This window comes from Topomyia yanbarensis, chromosome 2 (assembly GCF_030247195.1).
Source record: "Topomyia yanbarensis strain Yona2022 chromosome 2, ASM3024719v1, whole genome shotgun sequence".
NCBI lineage: Eukaryota > Metazoa > Arthropoda > Insecta > Diptera > Culicidae > Topomyia > Topomyia yanbarensis.
Window position 1 is genome coordinate 316570963 of NC_080671.1, and position 20078 is coordinate 316591040.

General features: G+C 41.1%; 1 protein-coding gene across 2 annotated transcripts in view; it reads left to right on the forward strand.

The window, feature by feature from the left end:
- LOC131683670 (atrial natriuretic peptide receptor 1) overlaps positions 1 to 16423 on the forward strand; it is a 369276-nt gene extending 352853 nt beyond the window's left edge. For both annotated transcript variants that reach the window (XM_058965853.1, XM_058965852.1), the window contains 3 exons: positions 14612 to 14804; positions 15088 to 15262; positions 15345 to 16423. In XM_058965853.1, coding sequence (XP_058821836.1) covers positions 14612 to 14804; positions 15088 to 15262; positions 15345 to 15883 — 907 coding nt within the window. In that variant the 3' untranslated portion in view covers positions 15884 to 16423. The remainder of the gene's footprint in view (positions 1 to 14611; positions 14805 to 15087; positions 15263 to 15344) is intronic.
- Positions 16424 to 20078: the final 3655 nt, after the last annotated feature.

Consider the following 20078-nt stretch of genomic DNA (forward strand, 5'->3'; position numbering starts at 1 on the left):
TATCATGATTAATGAAACTTGAAAATACTATAGAAATTTATTGAGCAAGAAATGCCGCCCCCCGATTTTGCCACTCGGGGCAGTTGCCCCCTTCGCCCCCCCCCCTTAGCGCCGCCACTGCTATGTTATGCTATGTTAGTACGTAAAATGCGGTACGGAGTCAGCTAAATGGTTGTGGGGAGTGAGTAAAATGGTCAAACATCTACCAGACGGTCGGCCTAGGAACCTGCCATCTGAGTCGGTGAAATCGGACTCTGACCTGATTCTGGTCGCAAGAAAGATCAACATTCTTGTAAGATGCAGGGTCCATGTATATCCATCAGTAAGTCAGCGACGTCGGAAACAAATTGCGGAATCTCTTCTTGCAACTGCAGACTCCCTTTATATAACTATTACCAGATGAACTTGTAACAATCCTGATCCAAGCTGCAAAATCATGCAGGGGGTGCCAACGGAGGGCATTCGGTTCACTGGTCGAACCTAAGAGTAGCAAAGGCAATCAAAAACAGACGAGAACCTCTTCGAGCTTCTACAAATACCCTCCTTCGCCACCATTATTCGAAAAGGAGAAAGAAAAGGTCAAACGAAACCGTTTAAACCTCTCATCAGACACCGACGATATTTACAAATCCGACTTCACTCTAAATGTGTTACTGTGGACACTCGACAGAGAACGCTCCTCAGAACCGGACTGCATCGGTTATCCAATGCTTCAGCGCCATTGCCATTGTCGGTGAAAACTGCCATGTTGGAACTCTTCAACAGAATATGGCGCAGTAGCGTACTCCAACCACGTTAGCGAACTGGAATCATAGCACCAATTCCAAGGCCAAAATCGAGTGACACCCCTCCAGCTGCATATCGTCCAATCACCATAACGAGTTGTACGGCGAAGGCTTTCGAGCGAATAGTCAATAGACGGCTGACCACCAAACTAGAGTTAAACGGGCGTCTCGACAAACGACAACATGCTTTCAGGTCATGTCGAGGCACTGACACAGTTGCGAGTTGGAGATGTCTTTACCGGATCGTGACGAGCACTATCTGATGGCTTCGCTTGATTTGTCTACGGCATACGACGCCACCTGCAGTAATGCTATCCTACGAACAACACAGAAATGGCAGATACGCAGGAAATAAACATCCTGGACGTTTTTCTGACAGAAAGAGTGTTCCAGGTTAACATGGATTGGGCATACCTACCGGACTTGGCAGAGTTCGCTACCTCCTGATAAAGCATTTACCCTTAGTTGATGAGCGAGCTTTATTAGACAAATTTAACCCAGAAAACTAGGAAACCGCAGTCGCGATCCCGAAGAAATGCGAGGGTACCGGGAGCCCGAACAACTTCCGACGTATCAGTCTCCCTTCCCCTGTATTGAGAAGATCATAGAATGATTCCTCCTCGAGGAATAAGATCTCAACTGTCTCCAGTTCGCGTTCCGGAAGAGGCTCGGCACATGCATTTACCTGAGCTGCTTCGGCGAAATAGGCGCATTCGGACTTCGCCATCTTAGATCTCGCCAAGGCCTACAGTACAGTATGGCGTAAGAGAATGCTCCACCCAAGGGGTTTTTCTTAGTAACTTTGGCTGCTTCTTCAAGGCGTACCTCAGTGGCCGAAATTTAAGGGTTGACATTGGAAAAAATCAATCGGAACTGTTTCGGGAGGCGTTCCTTAGGGCTCGGTGTTGGTAGTCACACTATTCCTGGTAAGCATAAACTCTTTCTTCGCCACTATGCCGAATGGCACATTCGTGTTTGTTTACACCGACGATAACCTCAGAAGCCGTTTGCGTTAAGATTGGCGTTCTTCTTTTCAGTTAGCGTTGGCGGTAGCCCTCCTGAAACGAGCTGTGGGGTTCTTAGAAAAACACATCTAGTGATGAATGTCCCCTGCTACAGACAGTCACGGACATACATACCACCGATGCCACTCTGCCTACAGTTTCACAGCCGCACCTGGTGCACAACCGCGGTCGTACCATGGTTCAGCAGCCTAGCTGCACCCACCAAAGCATCCGACCCTACGAGTACTGTCAGAGCTGAATTTTTCCAAATGATCGAACACAAATACCCTAATCATCTGCACATCTACACCGGCGGCTTGAAAATTGGCGAGCGCGTGGGAGAAAGTGTGAGCGAAATAGAAGTGAGCTTCGCCCGTCGCCTATCAACCGTCTATTTTCCTCACAGAAGCTTCCGCCATTGCCATCACCAAAAAAACCTGAAGATACTCCGACAGTGAACTTTTGTAACTTCCTCCCGGCCATAAACGCGCTGGTATCAGGGGAGTCCAAGCACCTCTACCTCCAACCCATAGAGCAACCCTGTTACCCGTCGACCACCATATGCTGGGTTCCGCGGCACAGCGAAAACCACGATAACGAGGATACTGACCACTCGATCGCCACTCACACGATCTTTTTTCAAAGACCACCTGACATTTTAGGGCATTCAAGATGGAAGTCTCCGAGCACTTTGTCACTCACTGGAGGTACACGAATAGAGACTATTCGCTTCCTTGAACGACGCCAATCATTTCCAAACCATCAAGGGCAAACAGCGAGAGTGTTTGTCCCAAACCACAAACCTACCACCATCACTCAGTTGGTCCTCTTCCACACTCGGACCGTACGCTAGAGAAGTTCTACCGCGATTCTATTGAATACCACAATCCGCAAGCACACCTACCACCATCGCCCAACGGCCCTCCGCCACACCCGGACCAGATGCTTAGGAGGTTTTTCCGCGGTCCTTTCGACTGCCACAATCGGCCAGCTTACCTAACACCACCACTCAACGGGACCTACGAGACAGTCGGACCGAGTGCAGAGGACGTTCTCTCGTGCCAGTGACTATGTGCTTGCTTCCTTGTGCTCAATATCTCAACATATAACTCAATCACCAACTGATGTCAAGTGAAGGTAAAGGAAGCTCTGTAAAGGTTTTTTCATCGTAATAAAAATAAATTCTTTTGTGCATCAGTAACATATTATGGAACAAGTTCAAGGATAAAACATTAACAAATCAATAACAAAAATGTAACTGTTGTAAATAGAATAGGTCACTGGGACACTTTTAAGACATTCCGGATCTCAAGAAATACGATAGGAAACAAGCAGTACTTCGGAAGAATGAAGAGTCAACACTTGTTAAATTTAGACAATTTTCTTACAGAAAAAACTGAAATCGACGTAGAAAGTGTTTTGCTGTAACTGAATATCCAGAAAGCACGATGAATTCTTTAGTACCCACCACCACCCATCTCCTTCATCGCAAATTTGTGTCAAGCTTGAACGTTGCACATGTGGCACTGTGATTTATTGATAGAAAATCTTCCCTCTCGTGAAGTGCCTTTAGGAAGACAGTATCTGTAATTGTGGCAACCTAGTTATAACAAAGGGAACATGGGTCAAAATCAAAAACATTTGCTGAAGATAGACCATCATGGTTCAAGAACGCAATGAGAGCTCCAACCTGACTTACTGATAAGAAAACATTCATTTGGCAATATGCGCATTTAGGTGTTAACATAATATTAATCCTCCTAAAAGTATGATGAAAACTTGAGTATATTTATTCTATTTCAATAATATACTCAAGTTCTCATCATACTTTTAGGAGGATTAATATTATTTTACCATCTGAAGTGCTCGTTCAATAAATGCGCATATTGCCAAATGAAAGTTTTCTTATCAGTAAGTCAGATTGGAGCTCCCAATGCGTTCTTGAGCTGGCTCACTGTTATGAGCTCTAAGAGCATCATAGTCTTCGAAAATATTTCTACAATAAAATCAAGCAATCTCAAGGTTGTGACAAAATAAGTTAGCCCTCCATCATATCTGAGGCCGTCAACTGACAAATCAATATATCCTCTTAGACTTGCATAAAATCAATAATGTTGTTTTTGTACCAAAAGAAACTTTGCCATCATCAGGGCAAGGCTTCGTAAAACCACAGATAACTGACGTGTGGACTTGAGCAAAATGTGTGCAAACATCTGCTACTGAAATTCCAGCTAATTCGGACGTCTGAAACACGTTTAATAAACGATTGTACGCTGAAGGAGAAAACCACGAAAACCGCTGTCATGCGATAGCATTTGCACCGGAGACATCGGTAGCAGATATCTAAAGTATACTACTATAGTAGTTATTTGTACGGCAGGGGCTGATTATAACTTGCGTATATTCAACAGTGATCTAGGAGATGATAATCGTAATAACACGGTTCAGATATTGTTTTTAATGAAACTATGTGTGCATGTAAAATCATTTATTAGTGCTGGGTAGACGAATATACACTATTAATGATATTTATTTGCCGCCGTTCGATTATGTGGATTAAGGAGCTAGCTATGGTATTGCATGATTGAAGTATGATAGATGTGCATATTTCCCGTGTGTCTTCTTGTTGTATTGTGTGATGCATCACTATATGATAATTAAAATGGGACTCGAATTCTACTGAGTGTGAATGAAAATTAGATTCCATTAGTGTAATCGAGAGAGAGAGAGAGAGAGAGAGAGAGAGAGAGAGAAGAGGTGTTCCTTTCGGTGGTAATGTTTTCGTGCACATTATCCATTGCTAGAACCAAATTTAGTGCACAGAACTATGCTATATTCCTTCCTAATCAGGAAAAATTGGGTAAACACCAATCTTTCACTCAAAGACGAAATTTTTTGGTGAAACCACTCTTTGTACGTGAAGGGCACAAATCCCAACTTAATAAAGTCATGGCTGCGATTCGACTTCGTCTCATCAGAAACCGACACTAACTTATTGCCGGAATAGATTAGCGCCGACTTGACGCTAAATCCCAAAACGGAAACACTATTTATGTGACGTCCCGTTAGACTAGAAGTTCTAGACGCCTCCTTAGTCTGGTGTAGTGAGCAAAAAAAACGACTTCTTCTTATCCGCTTAATTGTTAGTATAGAACCTCTAGAATAGTCTCCCCCAACATCGGTAGCCACGCTGAACTTTTTTATATTAAACAGCCATGCATTCCTCGCGCGTATTTGCTGTAACACGCGCAGATTTCAATCTATCGGCAACAATTTTCGAAAAACTGACAGCGATAAAATACAGTGTAAACAGTACACTCTAAACTACTTCTACCCAAATTTTCATGAGAAAATACCCAATAAGTTATTTTCAACAGCGTTTTTTCCGTGATGCAATTTGATGTGGGACACCCTATAATAGCTTTTTTCTCGAAACCACTTTTTTTTCAAATTGGCGAACACGATAACTCAAAAACTTATTAACGAGTTAACTTGATTTTTTATGAGAATGCACTATATGTGTAGCCTGCCGATGAACCACAGAAAACTGAATTTTTTTTCTCTCCCTATTATTTTGCAGAAAAGTGAGTGAATTTTACATTAAAATATGAGATTTTTCGGTTTTCATGAAGCCATTTTCCGAAACACGAACTATTTCTATTTCTTTTTTTTTTTTTGGTTCAACGAGTAACTACAAGTCTAAGCTTTACAAATCTTATTGAATTTCCTGTGTCAGACAATTTTATCAAGAGTTATCGTGTTTGCCGAGGCGCTCCTCGACGTGGAAATGGATGGAACGCTCGTATGTGTGGCTCTGCGTGACCGAAAATATTTATTTTTTTCGTTCATAATGTGTGTACAGGTACATAAATCTTAACATTGCGCAAAAGATGCATTGTTGCCTTGCCTTAAAAATCGTAAAACAAAATAACTTTCGGTTTTAGCACTTTACACCAGACGCTCCCCTTAAGCCGATGAGACACAGCGAAGCTGAAGCTTGTCTTCGGTAGAGCGATTATCGTGTGCAGAATAATGCGAAAATTCCTATTTTCAAAAACAAACCGAGTCAGGGATGCCAGGTACACAGATTAGTCTATGTTTCACAGATTTTCAATGTTATGCACAGATTTTTAGAACTGATTCTGTTTTAATGCACAGATTTCCACAGTTTTCTGTTATTTTGCACAGTATTCTGAATTTTTGCCTCAAGCAACTAAAAACCTGTTTTAATCCACCTAGAGGTGCAATTGTGCCTTTCTCATTTATTCAAATTATGATTTATGGTTATGGTTCGTACAATATAACATTATGGAAATGCCTATTACATTTTTATTACACTTGGTAAGCATATATAAGAGCACGACTGTCATGAACCTGAAAGGAAACATGTCGACGCTGACACACTTGAAACAAACAAAAATATAATACTTAATTGGCTATCCAGCGTGAGTTCATTGTTGCTAAACCATCTCTGGGAAACTGATGTGAGTTTGTTTAATTTTGGCAGATGGCCACTTTTCCGGGGCACTCCAGGAACCGTCTATGATGGTCAATGCGGTCAACGATACATCGGTTGGCCATCAGTAACCTAGAATTGAAAATGCAAATTATTTGGCACATATTTTAGCGAAATTTTCACCTTTTTGCATTAATCGCTGTATCTGTTTGAATCGGAATTTTCTATATAACTGCACGCCACAACCCGTAACTGCGGAGGCGGAAGTCGGATCGAGATGGAATTCAATATCAGTTTCAGCCAAAGAGACTTTGAATGACTGTTAGTGACCTGGATCTACAAATCCAAGTGGTTGTGGTCACATTTTGAAAAAATTTCACCTTTTTACATTAATCGCAGAGTTCGTTAGAATCGGGATTTGCTGCATTGTCGCACTCATCACCCTGTAATTCAGGAACCAGAACTCGGATCGACACAAAATTCAATAACAGCTGATGGCAACGTTGTACATTTCATTTGAAACCAACCGATGTGGACAAATAACATTTTTTTTTGTGGCCATACTCTTCAACTCGTAACTCCGGAACCAGATCTCAGATCAAAATGAAATTCAATAGCAACCCATGGGAATATTATACCTTTCATTTGAATCTTAGTTTGTAAAAATCGAACTCCGAGAAACCGATGTGGACATTTTTTAATCAATCCGCACATATACACACATACATACATACGTACATACATACATACATACGTACATACATACATACATACATACATACATACATACATACATACATACATACATACATACATACATACATACATACATACACACATACAGTACGACTGCGATCCCAGCGTTTCTGAACATGTTCAGGACAGTCCTACAGAAATGCCTGGACGATGGCTATTTCCCGGATAGATGAAAGATCTAGAAAGTGGTGTTGCTGCCAAAACCAGGGAAACCACCAGGAGATCCAGCATCGTATCGGTCTATATGCCTACTGGATACTTTTGGTAAGCTTCTGGAAAGGATCATCCTCAACAGGCGGACGACCCACGATGAAACTGAGATCGGACTATCGCAGAGGCAGTTCGGGTTCAGGAAAGGGTGGACGCCATCCGCACAGTAGGGGTAATCGCTACTGCGCCGTGGTAACGATAGACGCGAAGAGCGCGTTCAACTGTGCAAGCTTGGGAGTTATCGCTGTACCTCTGCACAGAATGCGGGTTCCGGACTATCTGTGTAAGGTTCTGAAAAGTTATTTCCAGAATCGAGTATTGGTCTACGAAACGAACATGGGGCAGAGGTCGATTAGGATCAAAGCGAGAGTACCTCGGGGCTCTATACTCGGCCCAACGATCTGGAATATAATGTACAACGGAGTATTAACACTGGAACTGCCCAGGGGAGTTGAGATCGTCGGCTTTGCAGATAATGTTGTCTTGACGTTTAACTCTGGCTAAGGACGTGGAATGCTACCAGCGGAGAAATGCACGTAATGCAAGGAGACTGGTCCAAGCGGTTTCGTTGGCTAAGTGGCAGCAAGAGTGGGACAACGCTGAAAAAGAAAGGTGGACCCACTGACTTATCCCAAATGTATTTGCTTGGGTACATAGGAAACATGGAGAGGTGAACTTCCATTTGACGCAGTTTTTGTTCGGGCACGAATGCTTCCGGAAGTACCTGCATCGATTTGGACATGCTTCGTTACCCCTTTGCCCGGAGTGTATGTACGTCCAAGAGACACAGAAACACGTGGTATTTGAATGCTCTAGGTTCGAAAAAGTTCGTAGGGGTATTCCTGGTGTGACAGTAAACAATATCGCCGAAGAGATGTGCCACGACGAGCATATCTGGGACGCTGTCAACAGAGTGGTTACGAGTATACTCTCCGAGCTGCAGAGGAAGTGGCGAAGGGACCAACAAAGTAGCGCCATTGACTAGATCGCCACTGAGGAACTACAAATCGGGTTCCGAGAGAAATTCCACCGCCAGGGAACTCTCCGACTTGGGCTTGGATTATCAGGGCGCCAGTGAACCGGACGTCAGGCTTCACCGGAATCGCCGGACCGACTTCGACCGAGCTAGCAGTGGGTCGTTGGGGCGCCAGTGAATCTGATGCTACGCTCCACCCGGAATCGCTAGATGGACCTCAGCACCTACTGGCTGGCCCATTGAGCAGGCTAGATCCACCGCCGGGGACTAGATCAAGTAGTATCATGCAGCTTGCATTGGCGTTACCGTGCAGCGGGGATCACTAAGGAGAAAGGACAGGAGATTGGTTGATGTCAACTCGTACATAATGCCATGCTGCGACTCGTGTCAGGAACTACTACATGGGAAAATTGCTTTCAACGGACTCGCCGAGCAGCAAAAACTTCTGGAAAAACAAATACGGGAGAATACTGAAGTGATTCATCAACTAACATTTCAGCAAAACAAGCCGGACCTAGTACATGAGGCACTCGAAGGCCTAGAAATACTTCTCACTACTGTGAAACAAGAATTGATTGCAATCAACAAAAATAGTAGTTTAGCCGGCAGTGTTATTGCAATAAAAAACCACGTTACCTCTCTGCTTGACACAGCAATTAAGTCAACATCAGATAGTGTATACGAATCGTTAAAAACGGTTACTTCGGAATTATCCGCTGATTTGCGTGACATGAACGCGGAAATAAGTCAGCTTAGTCAGCTGTCTTTAGACACAGCCAACAGCAATCCTCCAAATTCCACCCTAGGATACGAGATTCTCGACGAGTTGAAGTCGGTCTCAGTTGCCCTCAACGAAAACAAAAGCACCAGGCAACTACGGTCGTCACATGAATCAACGTTGCTGCCAGAAATTCTCAACGAGGTTAAATCGATGTCAGCATATGTATATGCGAACAATAAGACCGCGCAATTGCTATCGCCGAATGACTCACGCCCCAGTTTGGAAATTGAACTAAATAACGCTATTAACTCAGGATGGCGTTTCTTGGGCACGAAAAAAGTATGGAAAGCTGACTGGACTGAGTACGATGCGCGAGAAATAAATCGATTGAATCAACAAAAACAGGCGGATAAGGCTAGAAGGCGTAAAAAGAAACAAATATTTAGAAACCGGAATACTAATATTAAAAACAACAACAACAACAATATTTTTCCACCTGATCGGAGACCCCCTGCAACAATAAACGATCGTTATTATGGCCCGCCGGCCAATTTTTCCAATCGCAACTTCTTTAGTCGTGCCAGTAGCTCCAGTCATAACCAAAACCGTCATCCCAATCATAGCTGCAACACGAATCTTCTACCACCGGATAGAGTGCTTCTTGCAGCAGCCAAGGATCGTTTTTCCGGCCTATCTACAAATTATATTCCATCGATTCAATTTACACGAGGTGAGATTTTGAATCCCTACCCAGCACGTGATACATCAAGATCATCGCATCAATTAAATGCAGTAAATACGGAATGTTCGCCATCATCATCACAGTGTGAGGCATGCCGCTTTCAACATTCGTGTTTTCGGTAGTTTCGACACTTTCCTTAGAAGAAGAAAAAGACGAGTTTGCTGTTGAGCACAGTGTTTTCCAAGAATTAGATAATGATGGTAGACTTTCCAATACAAAAAAGACTGCGACAGAATTATTAATGTATTGTCAAAATTTTAATAGGATGAAAAGTCCAGCCAAAATGGCAGAAATTCATAAACGTATATTAGGTTCGTCATTTTTGGTTATATTAGGAACTGAAACTAGCTGGGACGATAGCGTAAAAAGTGAAGAAATTTTCGGCAGTGGCTTTAATGTATTCAGAGACGATCGAAATCTTCACGAATCTCAAAAGAAGTCTGGCGGGGGAGTTCTTGTGGGTATTTCGGCTCAATTTAATTCAGAAATTCTAGTCACAGTGAAGTTTAAAGAATTTGAACATGTGTGGGTTAAATCAAACATTGCCGGCGAAATGCATATTTTTGCCTCTGTATATTTCCCACCAGAGCATGCTAATACAACATCGTACGAAGCTTTTTTCCAAATTGCTGAACAAATTTTATCTGAACTCCCAGCCGAGGTTAAAGTTCACATTTACGGAGACTTTAACCAACGCAACGCAGATTTTATTCCGGACTCTGAAAACGAACATATTTTAATCCCAGTCGTGGGAGAAAACGAAACATTGCAGTATATTTTCGATAAAACTGCTAGCATAGGACTAAATCAAATAAATCACGTAAAAAATCGACAGAATTGCTATCTCGATCTTTTATTTACAAACATTCAGGAAGACTTCTGTGTATCTGAATCTCTAACTCCTTTGTGGAAAAATGAAGCATTTCATACTGCTATTGAATTTTCCTTATTCATCCATGAAATTCAAAAATCCAGCGATTGTGACTTTGAGGAAGTCTTTGAATACCATAAAGCCAATTATGACAATATTAGGCGGAAGCTAAGTAGTGTCGACTGGCAAAATAGCCTTAGAAATGAAGGAAATATTGTAACCGCAGTGGACGTATTTTACAAAATTATTTTCAAGATAATTTATGAAGAGGTGCCTATTAAGAAAAAAAGACGACACGGCAACTCGAAGCATCCCGTTTGGTATAATAGACAAATTAGGAGTTTGAAAAATAGGAAGCAAAAAGCCCATAAGCTATATAAGAAAAACCAAAATAATGAGAACTTGGAAAAATATTTCGACATTTGCGATAAACTAAATATGGCCATAGATTCTGCACTTGCGGATTATAACTCAAAAACGGAACAGCAGATCAAATCTTGTCCAAAGAATTTTTTCAACTACGTCAAAACTAAATTAAAATCAGACAATTTCCCATCAACAATGCACTTGGATGACAACGTACGTGATAGCTCGGAAGAAATCTGCAACCTATTTGCAACATTCTTCCAAGAAATATATACGACTTTTTCTGAACAAGACCGTGATCGCGATTACTTCGCTTTTCTTCCCGATTTTCCTTTGGATATTAGTGTCAATCATGTCATAGTCGAAGACATTTTCAATTCTCTAAAACATTTAGATGTATCAAAAGGTTCTGGCCCTGATGGAATCCCACCATTATTTATGAAAAACCTAGCAACCGAGTTAACTGCCCCATTGTACTGGCTGTTTAATATGTCTTTGCAATCTGGACAGTTCCCTAAAATATGGAAAAAATCTTTTTTAGTGCCTATATATAAATCTGGCAAAAAATCTGACGTACGTAATTATCGTGGGATAGCCATAATCTCCTGTATTCCGAAACTTTTCGAATCAATCATTAACGAAAAAATATTTCTTCAAATAAAAAACAGAATTTCCAACCTCCAGCATGGCTTCTTCAAAGGTCGTTCGACCTCAACAAACTTACTAGAATTTATTAATTATACACTGATTGCAATGGATAATGGAAACTACGTGGAGGCACTTTATACAGACTTTAGTAAAGCATTTGATCGCATTGACATCCCAATGTTACTTTATAAATTGACAAAGATCGGCATTGAGCCTGGGCTACTTACATGGTTAGAATCATACCTCTCCGAACGTCAGCAAATAATTAAATTTAAAGGAAAGCAATCTAATCCAATTAAAGTCACCTCAGGAGTTCCACAAGGCTCTCATTTAGGCCCTCTATTGTTTATTTTATACGTGAACGATATCTCCTTCATTCTCAAAAAACTGAAAATACTAATTTATGCAGACGATATGAAACTTTATTTGGAGATAAGAAATGCCGAGGATATTAATACATTTCAAAACGAAATACAAATTTTCCACATGTGGTGTCAAAAAAGCCTCTTACAACTGAACGTGAAAAAGTGTAATTCAATAACCTTTAGTCGAAAACGACAAACACCGAATGTTGAGATTACCTTAGGAAATCAGACTGTAGTAAAGTGTGAAAGAATTAGGGATTTAGGTGTTATATTAGATTCAAAGTTAAATTTTATTGATCATTATAACACAATTATACACAAAGCTAACAACATGCTCAGTTTTATAAAACGCTTTAGCTATCATTTTGAAGATCCTTATACAATAAAAATATTATATATTGCATATGTTAGGTCGATATTGGAATATTGCAGTATTATTTGGTGCCCTTTTTCAAGCAGACATGAAGAACGAATAGAATCGGTACAAAAACAGTTTTTATTATTTGCCCTTCGTAAATTAGGATGGACAGCATTCCCTCTGCCATCTTATGAAGCACGCTGCTTGCTTATCAATATTCAAACATTAAACGAGCGTCGCGAATTTGCAATGCTCTCATTCATTAATAATATCGTTTCGCATCGTATCGATTCAGCTGAAATTTTATCCAAATTGAACTTTTATGCACCTTCACGACAGCTACGAAATCGAAGTATATTTTCAATAACTCCTTTTCGCACAAACTATGCAAAATATAGCCCCATAAATCGAATGATGTCTATTTATAATCACTATTGCGACTCAATTGATTTTACAATGTCTAAACTGAAACTAAAGCAATATTTTATACACAAAAGAAATTCTAACGCGTAAGAGGATGATTCTGTAAAAGCCGAAATTGCTTCATTTATACTAAATTCACGAAATATACACATTAGTAATTAAGGAAATCTGTAGTCTACATAGATTGACGAAATAAATAAATAAAAAAATAAAAAAGATAGGGACAAAGCGGGGAGCTAAATGGCTCACGGAAATGAACATCCGTATCGAGAGAAATCTACCGCTCGGCTTCGGGAGAGCCTCTCTCGCCGGAGAATTTTCCGTCGGAGTAGGCTAGATCCATCGTCGAGGACTAGACCGAGTAGCTCGCGAACAAGTCGGGAGCCGAACGAGTAAATGGCGCTGAATGGTGCGAGAAGGGAGTTGCGGTGCTAACTGGCACAAGGGAGCCGAGTCGTGGGAGCTGAAAGGCTCATTGAATTAGACAATCTGAAGTTTGCCGCCCAGATTGTCTTCGTAGAAGAGGAGCACTAAGTCTCGACTCACAGTCAGCTTTCCGACTGCCATGCAGAAATGTCAGTCTGTGTGGAAGGAGGAGAACTGGTGGTGTGTTGAGGAACGAACTACTAAGTAGTTGAATAAGAGTGGGTGCCATGCACATATAAACCCCTCCCCGATGTAATGCCGTAAGGTAATGCCGGGGAGGAACCAGGTTCTGCGCAAGAGCAGTGGTTTTTATCGGGTCGAGTTATGGCAGCCCAAACCCGTTCCCTGAGACATTAAGGTTTTTGTACATTTTTTCCGTCTCAGCAGTCTTGAAATCTTTTTAAGGCTCTCTAAAAACATACATACACACACAGACATTTCCGATCTCGACGAACTGAATCGAATTGTATATGACAATCGGCCATCCGGGCTTATGTTAAGAGGTCGATTTTTACAGTGATTGCATAGCATTTCTTTGTATGAAAAAGGTAAAAAGAGGAAGTATATTTTAAAAGCACACTAAATTTTGAATCAGATTTATGGAAAGTGACCCATGGGAAACCATTTCAAAAATTTGAAAGCGCATGAAGATAAATTACTGATATGACATTGAACTTCTCAATTGCTTTCTCTTGATTCAAAACCAACGTGAATGATTTCAGCACAAGAAACTCACGTCTCTAGTTTAGCATATTTATTCTTCTTTCAAATAAACTTAAAAATACTTCAATCGGCCGTGTAGTTCTTGAGATATCACCATTTGAAGTTCGAAGGTACGAACAATTCTAATGACTTGAATTGAACAAAAATTCTCGACATCACTTGCTTCAACGACATGTTAGAAATTAATTTTCATCTGATTATCGTTAAATTTTGAGATACGTTTATTCAAACTGAGAGAAAAATAAAATAAATATTTACAACAGAATTACAAGACATTGATTTTCGGGGATTTGTCACTCGTTGTGCCACTGTGCAGAGTCACGCTCAGCTCGAAAAGCGTTAGAAGTGTTGTTGCAAAGGCGCCTCCACTGATTCGGCAGGCTGTTCGAATCCGATAGTGACAGAGCGTTTTTTTTTATTTTGATTATACAGGTTTTAAGCTTAGAGTCATTCGTCTCTTTTTCGGGTTAGACAAATCTCTCTAGAAAAATCCCAAATCCTATGGGCGGGATTGGGAATCGAACCCAAGTGAGCTCCTTACAAGGCAATCGATTTACCAACTACGCTATGCCCGCCCCTACGGAGCATTCTGTTTGATCCATTAGACATTGGCAGATATTCGAAGTGACGACTACTTCGAGCGCACATTCTTAATAAAAGTACTCTCGCATCCCTGGGTTCAAGGATCATACAAAGAAAAAGGAAATTTTAAATTATAAGTTACTTTATATTTCTCAGCATTGCAAACATTTTCCTAATTCTTCTCCGCTGTTTTTAACAGGTCCGTGGCGGCACAGCTGATTATGGGCAAATCTGTGATAGCCGAAACCTATGATCAAGTAACCATTTATTTTAGTGATATTGTTGGTTTTACGTCCATATCCGCTCAGAGCACACCGATGCAGGTGGTGGACCTGCTCAATGATCTCTACACCTGCTTCGACTCCATTGTGGAAAATTTCGATGTCTACAAGGTTTGTATTGAAAAAAATATAGGATGACAAGACGTTAACTTCTTTGTTGATGTGCTTCAATTATTTAATTATATATTATTTACAAGTTCGTTCTGTCAGTCAAAACGCAGAAAATGCGGTATATCGTTGCATTCAAGACTAATTGTCCGCTTAAAAAATTACTTTGTATGAACCGGCTATATTCTGTACGGTTTTTTTAGTCATTTTTACATTCTGAATATTCAAATATTGTTCTCCATTTCTCAGCTTTATTCAATATTAATTTGTGTCATTTGTCTTACAGGTCGAAACCATCGGTGACGCTTACATGGTTGTATCCGGTTTGCCGATGCGCAACGGAAATCTTCACGCAAGGGAAATCTCTCGCATGGCGCTGGCTTTGCTTGGTGCCGTGTACAAGTTCACTATCCGCCATCGGCCCAACGAACAGCTCAGGTTAAGGATAGGCTTACACTCCGGTAAATGACGACAGCCATTATTTCAATTTTTTTCTTAATTTATGAGCAAAATCCAACTGAATTATATTTAATACCTTTACAGGCCCTTGTGTAGCCGGTGTGGTAGGCTTGAAAATGCCCCGCTACTGTTTATTCGGCGACACGGTTAACACCGCCTCTCGGATGGAGTCCAATGGCGAAGCGTTAAAAATTCACATTAGTCATAATACAAAAAGCCTTCTGGACACATTCGGTACGTTCGATGTGACGGAGCGTGGCCTGGTAAAGATGAAGGGTAAAGGCGAAATGTTGACGTATTGGTTGAACGGCGAGAAGACTGAATCATTACACGCAACGTTTAGGACAAATCGGCTGACGGACGATAGTCTGCCGGAAAATGGTCCATTGACTCTTTTGAACGGCGTTCCACCCACTGGAATTCTCAACAACAATAACAACAGTAACATGTACAGTTTAAACAACAGCAGCGGCGTAATCAACAAAAAGCTCAACAACGTGTCGTACAATTTCATCAAGTCAAACAGCACAAAGAATTTGATGAACACCAAAGGAAGGCTGAGTCTCGGTGGCGAGGACACGATTCGCAGCGTGACCCAACCTCTGCTCACGCAAATCAACTAACTATCGCTTCATCGAAATTAATGCCACCTGTGCACTAAGTGTATAACGGAATTTACGCAGATTAACGTACCTAACTAATAGAATAGGACATATTTTAGCGCTGGAACAGAATGGGTAAACCGAAAACGGCAATAAATGGCGTCTAAACGTATTGAAAGTGATAAGGACAAAGAATGTGTTGAATGTGAAAAAAATATACCAAAATTTGTCTATATTCAAGTATGTTAGATTATTATTTTGACAATGCAGTTTATGTACTTACGATTTTTGTGATCCATTTCTTAGTCCTAGACGTATGTGTAAAAGCTGACTGTAAGAAAGCAAGACTTTTTTCTATTGACTCACCAATCAAACATCGAGAGTGGAAAATAAAAATTAAAACCGCCAATAAATACAGGAAACTGCTGCAAAATTATCAATACTGTTAAATGCGATTGAGGCTGGCTACACACAAGCTGGCCCCTTTATGTTGAAAAGTAATGTTCAAATAGTCCAAACATTGGAAAACAATCAACAAAAATAAAATATTTACAAATATGAGATACAGGAATTATTCAATGATGACGACCACATGTAGATCATTGTCCACTACATACATGTATATACCCACCTTCACTGGCGTGTGGACGAAAGGAATCAGGAATCAGTAGGGACTGACCTAAATGGTACCACCCCAATCCCCCATGTTGATCGGAGATTTGTGTCTTGCCGTGATTTGTCTTTTCATCATTTCCTGATGGAGAGGATTGTAGAAGTGATAAGGTTAGGGATAAAAAAATAACGACACAGAGAACATAGATAATACGGAAGTATTCTTCACTCCCAAGGGAATAAGACACTTTGCGATGAGCGGATACATCAACACCCCCGAAGGAATATTGAGATAACAGAACGACAACACCCCCGAAGAGAAATTGTCTTTCGGACACGACTTAAACTATACCTCTTTACCACACTGGGATAGGAACAATAGTATATCCTTGAGTTTCAGCTCTCTGTACTGTAACCCGTCAGGGTAACAATTTAGCACTGGGTGAAAATATACCTATTTGTACGTACTCTCTCCGTAGAGTGCATTGTTTATGTAACATAATAGGTCTGTTCCAGTACCAGGAGAAACTGGAAGTACTCCGGAGAAAATCGTTCCTGTACTCTCTTCTTCTCTTTTTTCTTCTTCTGGTAGCAAACCGGAGTAAAAAGGAGCAAGAATTTTTTGCTCCTATTTACTCCGGAGTGACTTCCGTGTACTGGAACAAACCTAATGCTCACCACTGTTCCTTATGATCGTTCACTTTTTCTCGTAAATTTTCTTCGTTTTAGCTTTTGTGAACGATTCTGTTGGTCTAGATAGGTGTAGAAACATTTGTTTGTTATTTATGTATAAATAACATAGGGCTTAGATAGGCCACCGCTCTCCTGCTGCTGAAATAAGTGTACTGGCTATGCTGCGCATAGGTGATGACAGCTATGCGGCGGTACGGTTTTTTTTGGTGCTGGTTTTGGTGTTTGTTTTTGGGTCGAGTGAAAAAGGCGGCCATCGTGAAAAGTTAGAAAGTGACGGACCACGGCATCAAACAGACGTCCAGATAATTTTTGTCTTTTTCGGGACAGTTCCCCGCCACTAGAAGGAAGGATTCAGTGCGCGCGTGTGACGGCGATATAAAACCGTCGAATAGTGCCGGCCCGTGGTTCGGGCACTAGTGAAGTGAGTGGTGTTGGTTCGCCGAAGTGGGACAGCTAACCGCAAAGGAGCATTCTCGCGTCCCCGGCTAAAATCCAAGGAACCGAACACCGGCCGTTCTCGCTATAGAGGATAAGTCGAACGAGCCTAGCTCTCCTCTATAGCTAATAGCCAAGGAGAACGAAGCAGGGTGGACAAAGGTTCCCCCTGGGAAGTGCACTGCGGTGACTTCCGGGATAGCTTGCGGCGAGCAAGTTGATCCGGCGATAGTTCGCCAACGTCGCTAGGGAGTTTCCAACAAAGGAGCCAAGCTCACCTCCCTAGCTAACCGTAAAGGACCGCTGCCGGAGCAGCCAACGGAACCCGGACAAGTACGCGGCCGTTGTTGTCCCGGCCTGCCGGAAGGAAACCGCCCGCCTTCCCTTCACCAGCAGCATTGGGATTCCGCATCAGCAGCAGTGGAGAGTAGGAGAGAAATAAACACGGTAAATTTTACACATTTGTTTGTTTACTTTTTTTGTTGTTACGAAAATCCGAAATTCTGTAGGCCGCCCTGGAAAGGATACGCCGGGCACACAAGAACCCGAGTAGCGGGCAAACCCCTACTTACAGTACATAGGTTCATCTATATATGGAGATCCAAAAACCCGGATACACAATTGCATTACTGCAGGGCATCATATGATATGAAGTTCCGTAATCGGATTCACAAAGATCACGCGAATAGTACTCAACACGCTGGATTGTAGCCATGTGATAATCAAGTTTGAAATGTCCAGTCAGTGCCCTGACTAGAATAAATCTTTGTTTGAACGCAAGTTTGCAAGCTACGCCAATGGAATGGTTGGCATGTTCGGATGCAGCCCAAGAACAAACCACTGAACAAATCCATATGTTAATTTTATTTGCTTCAAACCACTTAAAAACCATATGAAAACGAAATGCTAATGTTATCACGGCGCACACATACCTTCAATGTGTCAACTGTATAAGCTATGTATGCGCACACATAAGTTTTATGTGCGTATTGTTATAGAATCGGGTTTTATGTACCTTATAGTTTTGAAATGTGAATGTAAGACTAATGTTTCTTGTAACTACACACATTAGGTTTATGAGCCTGCAAATAGTGTCTATATGCCACCACTAATTGAAAAAATTTATGAGTAAAATCAATAGGCATAACGTTTACATTTTTATCAGTAACCTTGTGTTTTACCTAACTTATCGAAAGTGGTAAAACTGGTTCTTGATCTTCCACCCATTCATTTCCAATAATACCAGAATGACCGGGTAGCCATAGATGGAAGATAGCCTTTAAAATGCTAAGTTCTTCGACTTGAGTTTGGTATGCGATCACTGAAAAAAATCCAAACGTTAATTCTATTTGCTTCAAACCGCTTAAAATTCACATGAAGAAGAAATACTATTGTTATCACGCGCACACATACCATCTATATGTCAACTGTATAAACTATATATGATCACACATAAGTTATATGTGCATATTGTTATACAATGGGGTTTTATGTGCGTAATAGTTATGAATCGTGAATGTAAGATTAATATTTCTTGTAAATACACACATTAGGTTTATATGCCAGCAAATAGTGTCTATATGCCTCCGTTAATTGCAAAAATCTATGTGTAAAATCAATAGGCATAACGTAAAATCAATAGGCATAACGTTTACTAATTTCGATCTCGAATCTGTCGAACTAAGTGCTTTTATGGCAGCCTGACTTTCAGAGCAAACATAGATTATTTTACCGCAAATTTCCTGTTGAAGTACTGATTGCACGCCACACAGAAGCGCGAAGATTTCTGCTTCGAATACGGAACAGTATCTACCAAGCGAATGAGACTGGTTTAATCTCATTTCACGATATTATACTCCAGCACCGGCTCGGCCCTCCATCAAATAACCGTCAGTATAACAAACTACGCCTTCTTCAAGTTGTCGTTCCATCGATACAGCCAGACAGCCATTCCTCGCGAGGAGGAATTCTCACATTGAATGTTTTAAAAGGAAAACTACGTCTGAGTGTAAGGTCACTGGGAGCAAGTGTATACTCATCTCGAGTAGCGATTTGGGGCCAAAGTCTTGTGTGGCTAGTTGCACGTTCTATTGGGTTACTGTTCCAGAGCCCAGTAACCTTAAGACGGTATGCACAAGAAAGTGCTTCTTGTTTCAGAAACATGTACAGTGGTATTATTTATTGCCGAAAAGTCACTAGGCATCGCCATCAATACCGTCCTCTAAAGATGGCTTAATTTTTATTGAATTGTCATGATTTCTCTCTTTTGCCACCACATAAGGCGCCCGATTGCCAGTATTGGTCTAAAAATTGTTGTATAGATCCACTGAATGTACTTGGGTTTGAGTCCCAAGATTTTCAGAATAGTCGTCTACATCGGCCGAAAGTCATACAAACTTTCTTGATTCTGAAATCTATGTGAGCTATCCAATTAAGTTTTGAGTCAAGCATTACCCCAACGTACTTAACTTGATCT